The sequence below is a fragment of the Coloeus monedula genome (assembly GCF_965178545.1).
Source record: "Coloeus monedula genome assembly, chromosome: 6".
Classification (NCBI taxonomy): domain Eukaryota; kingdom Metazoa; phylum Chordata; class Aves; order Passeriformes; family Corvidae; genus Coloeus; species Coloeus monedula.
This window is the reverse complement of record NC_138786.1, coordinates 48,758,331-48,764,330: the sequence shown is the minus strand read 5'-3', so window position 1 is coordinate 48,764,330 and position 6,000 is coordinate 48,758,331. Positions and strand designations below refer to the sequence as shown.

At 40.8% G+C, this 6,000-nt stretch overlaps 1 protein-coding gene across 1 annotated transcript in view; it reads left to right on the top strand.

Moving 5' to 3' along the window:
- Positions 1-1,992: 1,992 nt before the first annotated feature.
- FBLN5 (fibulin 5) overlaps positions 1,993-6,000 on the top strand; it is a 44,716-nt gene continuing 40,708 nt past the window's right edge. Inside the window, exons 1-2 of the mRNA XM_082284330.1 lie at positions 1,993-2,411; positions 4,541-4,595. Coding sequence (XP_082140456.1) covers positions 2,320-2,411; positions 4,541-4,595 — 147 coding nt within the window. The 5' untranslated portion in view covers positions 1,993-2,319. The remainder of the gene's footprint in view (positions 2,412-4,540; positions 4,596-6,000) is intronic.

Below are 6,000 nucleotides of genomic sequence, written 5' to 3'. Positions count from 1 at the left end.
GTGTTGAAAGATGCTTTGAATTGTCCACTTTTATAGGTACAGTGAACAAAAGGGGGTTTATGCCCTACAAATTCCTTCCTTTATGCAACTCTTCATACCAAAGGGAGTTGTGAGAAGGCTGTGGCTGCATCTCATTGTTTTGTGACTGATGGTAGTTACAGAAAGGTACTGCAGAAATTCCATTTAGCTGCAACATCAAATCCTTTTATTTTGGAAAAAAACAGTCACCATGCTGTAAACGAGCCCAGGTTGTGGTTTGGTACACTTCTTATACTCTGGTTTTTATCCACTTCAGCTGTCAGATGGAGACAGGCAAAATCAAAACATTTGTACAGTATTTCTTCTTAAAGGAGCCCCTTAGGTGGTGAGATTTGGATTCACCTCCTGTCTCTGGGGCTGGAGCACCTCTGCCAGTTGGCTGATTGGATCAGAACTCTGAGGCAATTATTTGGGAGCAGACTGGTGCTGCACTCATACAGTGATTCTGGCATGTGTGCAATGATTTTACCATGTGATTGTAGAAAAATTCAGTGGATTAGCAAGTGAAGTATCATCAGATGAAGCAAGCTCTTCATCCACACAGCTGGATGCACAGACCGTTTGCTTTCCTGTAAAGCTGTTTCTCATTGTGTTGGTAGATTTTCACTCTTCTAACATACAGTAAGCACTGCTACTCTTAGAACTGTTAGCTCTCCAGGTTATTGAGTGTATTGAGAAACTCTGGTGGTATGGAGCAATGAGAATACTCACTGTTAACCATTTGCCACAATGAAAATTTCCCTGGTCTTTGCTTGCTATCCTCTCTTGCCTGTTTTCTGACCCATGGCAAAACTCCTTCCATGCCCAGCAGCTTCTTCAGAAGTCCCTTGTGCAAGTATTTGTTAGGCTTTTGGGAACTTTATTTAAAATAATTAAATTGGTTCTTGTTTGTCTGCAAATGTATAGACACTCTTTGAATAATTCTAGGTGGGTGTTTAATTTTTCATGCAGTGCAAGCGATGCAAGCAAGCCAGAGAGACAAACTGTCAGGAATGGCCCAAAGCCTCTGGTGCTGTCATTTTTGAAAGGTAATTTGGACAATTACAGCCAGTTAACAAGGTACAGAGCTCTTGAGCTTCCCATTGGCTCCAATACAACTTGTGGGGGCTCAGCACCCCTAAAGCAGCTCAGTCTGTGTATCTCAAGCTGGATGTCGATGCTTAGGGGCTAGTTTTATTAATATCTGTTATATCAACTGTACTTCTGTTTCTCAATCTGTTACACAGAGATATATGATAATAATTTCAGGTTCCTTAGAAATAAAGGGTTTTCTCAAATGGGACACTCAACAGAAATTCAAAGTAGTTGTTTAATGTCCATGTCTGTGTTTAATTTCAGTGTTCATCTTTGGATCTACTATAATCTTTGCTGCATCTGATTGCTTACCTTTCACATCTCATAAATGTTCTGCTTGACCTACTAAAGCTGTGCCTGTGGCAGAGTTGCAAAACACCTGAAAAAGTACTTTATTTCCTTCCTCTTCAGTCATAACTGGAGATCTGCAAGTTATGCTTTTCCTAAGAAATACTTCATATCATAAACTGCTCCCTTAAGCATGGGATCAGTTAACTTAAAAAGGGCCAGTGTTTGCAGACAAGCCATTTGTTTTCCTTTGAATGTTTAATTTGTTTATTCCTGTTTTCAAATAATCCCCAAGCAATATAGTTCCTGTAGCTGTGATCATCATGAATTTGAGTTATTCACCTCCCAGAGGGTCAGACCTTTCATCAGTATGCCATTGGCACAGAGCAGCAAGTGTTGCATATTCATTGTCCAGGACACCAGCTAGAGGGCCTCCAAAAAAGCCTGACTTTTTTTGTTCTCAGAGCAAGGAAAACAATCCCTTCCCTTCTCCAGTCCCTTGATAAGGGTTTCTGTCCAATAACGGTGCTCTCTGCTCTGAGGCACATTTAACTGTGAAGTTTGCAGCGGGAGAGGCTTTCCTTCAAGCTGTTAGTGTTTTATCCTGGCAGGCTCCTCGAGGTTGTTGTGAGGAGTCTAGCCAGTTGGTGAGCTTTGTAATCTAAACCAGCTGTCCCAGGCTGAGGCCCCCATTTGCATTGTTTAACATACTTAGAAAATGAAGTGTTCATTTTTAACATTCCTCCTCCAATTGGTTTAATGCTGAATTACAGAAGAGAACTAAGCAAAACCAGGTGCTTTCTCTGTATTCTCTCCAGTGTCTGAGGAGGTACAGACGGCTCCCGATCTTCTCCATTACTTGCCATTTCATTCTTTGGACTATAAATGACGGAGGAACTGAAGTGCTAGCAGAGGGTAATGTTTGGAAAACTTTCTAGTTATTCATCAGCACAGACTCTGGGTTTTTTCCACCTTTCCCCAACGGTTTTGGACATGCAAGGATTAAGAAGGTAAGTGGTATGCATGAAACTTCTTTACTTACTGACGGGAAACCTACTTGTGGAAAATAGCTGTGGCGGGGACACATTATGCCAATCCACTTGCTAAAGCCATTTGCAAAGAGACAGGATCTCAATGGCCAGAGGTGGGGAAAGACGATCTGCCTGTTATTAAAGCTGTGCTGTCTCTGACGAGTTCCTTCTTGATCTGTGCTTATACTCTGCGCATCTGCGGGAGTGCTGAACTGCAGCAGCAACGATCCCACTGGCTACAGTGATTGATTGAAGTTAATTAGTTACTATTGCAGAGGTTAATTACTAGTTTAAAATATTTTGCCTGCTGGGCAAGGTACTGTGACCAGCTGCATATAGTGTTGATAGGTTATGCTGCATGTCTGTTATTAATTCTTGAGGGGATTTTAGATCTAAAGTAAATTGAGATCTAAAGCAAATTGAGATCGTGGCTGCAGACAGAACATGTATGAGGCAGTAAGGTCACCCCCCCACCAAGAGGGAAGAATATATCATCTTGTAACAATGGAAACTAAAGACTGTCTAAAAACATTTGAGTTTTGTCTGACTGTTTTGTAGGGGATTTCATTATTGTGCACTGTCCTGCAGCAATGTGCAGCATTGCCCAGTTGCTGGATATGTCAGCCTTCTGCTATAACCTGTTGTATTCCCTCCCAGTGCTGTTCTTGCTCTAGGCAAAGAACAGTCTTTATAGCACACCTTAAAATCTCTTCAAAAAGGTTTGAGGAATCACTAAATTAAATGCAAGCCTAGGATAAAATTGTAGTTTGAATGCTATACATCAGACTCTGAGGAAAACTCTGTGCAGAATTTGCCTTTCCTTGTCACTCGAAAGTTGCCAACAAGCACAATCTGTCTCCACAGCACTATGAACAACCATTTTAGGGTTTGTGTTTACTTTTCAGAGCTTGTCTCCATCTCCTCATTTAAAACAAATCTGTTCTAATGTGTCAGTCATTGTGTGTGGTTTTGTCTGATGCATTTGTAGGTCTTGCTCAGCAGCTCAGTTTGCACTGGAAATCAGAGACAGCTCTAAGAGAGAAAGTTGGCAGCTCACATGAGTAGCAGAAGTAAGGCTACCTCAAATATCCGCTGCTTCCTGTACTGGTTTTGTGGGAATGTATTGTATCCAATTGCCATTCAGAATTACAATCCAAGATAAGCAAGGTGTGGGTCTAGTGGTATTGGGAAGTTTTATATATAAAGCAGCAGCAAAACACTGAAATCCACAGTACTTAGAAAAAAATAACTTCTGACTGTGCTTTCATGGTTTTCTATCTGTTAGTAAGTATTTGGAGGTGGGAGGTTACTTGACCATAACTTTTATGCTCTGGGTAAGGAGCTCCAAAAATAGCTGTAGGACTCTGTCAGTGAAGGATCCTCTTCTTTCAGCTGCAGTGGAGAGAGACGCAGTAGGGACCACTAGATGTAAAGATGATACACCTAGGGAAGGCTCCATTGAAGATAACAGCTTCTAGTAGTGGGTGACCTGGCACAGTGTGTCTCCTTCCAGAGCAGTTATTACTCAAGACTGAGTAAAGGTACAGAATCTGGCCCCAAGAAAATGGATTCATCTCAGATAGTCTCCTGGGGATGAAACGCGGTTTAGCGGTTGGAGCAACTGGCTTGGATTCAGGACCTCCTGCGTGACATGTCTGCAGCCCTGCCAACATGTCACACTGTGAGCTTAGGCAGGGCCTCGCTCTGGTTTACCCATCTGTAAAACGTGCACAGTGTGCAAGAAAAGCTTTCGTTTTTGCAAAAGAAAGGTGTCAGAGAGGGGCAAAACCGCTTTATTGAATATTGCACACTTGTTCATTTAACAGCTGCTGCTTGGGGTGTCATAAAAATTAGATTAGTCCATAGACATGTACAGTCTGGTTTCAATCCCAGTTGCATAAAACCATAGCACCATCAGAGTCACTGACTCTGAAACCTGAATCTGGCCCACAGTTGTATTACTCCTTCTCCAGAGGCCAAATTCATGTTAGCAAAACTGTGGAATACACTGAAGTGTCACTAGAAATTAATTTGTCCGTGTGTATTTAATTCTATGTAATGAGCCTGGATATCAGAAGATTTTCAGCCATTTTTTATGTACATTACAGGATACTGACTGCTTTCACACTGGCTGTCTGCCTTTCAAGCCTTGGAAAAGCACAGGTGAGAGGTGCACGCAGAGATGTATGTACTGTTTAGTACTGAATTGCTATATGGCATGCAACTTAACTGGCTAGCAGGTGGTAGGAAGCTCTGTGGTCTGGGGTTTACATGAAAAGGAAGTTGTGTGGTCTAGGGGTTTAGAGGGTAGAACTTGGAGCCAGCAGGATTCTGGAGTTGAACATGGATTGAGCTTACTGACTCGTCCTTGCCAGCTCAGCAAAATATCCCTGCAGAAACCTGGACCTCACCAAAAACCTGATTCTGCCTCTAAACTGAACACTTCTGGAACAGAAAATAAGAAAAACTATCCCATGAGACCAGAGACCACTCAGTTCTATTGTGAGAAACATCCACACTTGGAAAATTCATTCATATAAATACACATTTTCTGTGTACAGCAGGTTCATGTCTTAAGACCATTTAATTTTGGACTGTGGTCCTGAATGACTGTATCCCAGTTTTCATTTTCACTTATGCCCAAACCCATTTATGTTCAAGAGGGGGGATGGAAATAAAGCACTCCAGCTCTTGAAACAGCAGAATCATTAGTTCTTTGTGTGCTTGGGCTCCAAGTAACTTTAAATCAGGAAAAACTGTTCCTAAAGGCATGCTGTTTAGATTTCTAGTTGATAGTCCAGATATATTCAGTCTCCAGAGCTGTGTTTCTAAATGCCTTCACCAGAAGTCCCTGAAATGTAGTTGTTTTTCTTCTATTACATTGAAAATTTCCTGCACATGGCATGCTTATCGATATTTTTGTGAATATTGGATCTGTATGGGAAATGCTTTTCATGCCCCTGGAGAATTTTTGAGATGTCTTTAAGGGTTTGTTTTTATAATTTAAAAAATATTGTTTACATTATAATTTTTATAAAAACATCTTGTAACATAAATTGATTTTTGAAGTTGCTTTGAAAAAACAACTTGAAGTTGAAATTAAAGCAATGAGTTATTTCTGAAGATACTGAAACTGGTAATTTTGACAATACTGGAATCTTTTCTAGAATAAAGTTCTAGAAAGTTGTTGAAACCAGTTCTACGGTAGTTCAGTGTTTCTGAATCATCATTTATTGTCTGGAACAAAATAATTTTGTTAAAAACTATCTCAGCTTTTCCGGCTAACCTAGGTGTAGTGTATGTACCACACTCAAAAAGGAGAACAAAAGGTAGAGTACACACATTCTTTAAAACATGAGAGTGATTATACATTCTCCCATTAGAATATCTTGATTTTCCACAACATGATACCAAAATGTCTTGGATTGCCAAAATAAATAAAGGCAGAATTCCTCCATATTTGTCTGACACTGTGCATTCATATGTGCAAGTGGCAGGTGCAGTCCAAACAGTGCCATGTGTTTCACTTCATGTCCTGTCTCTAGGTCCTGCAATGACCCACTTCCAC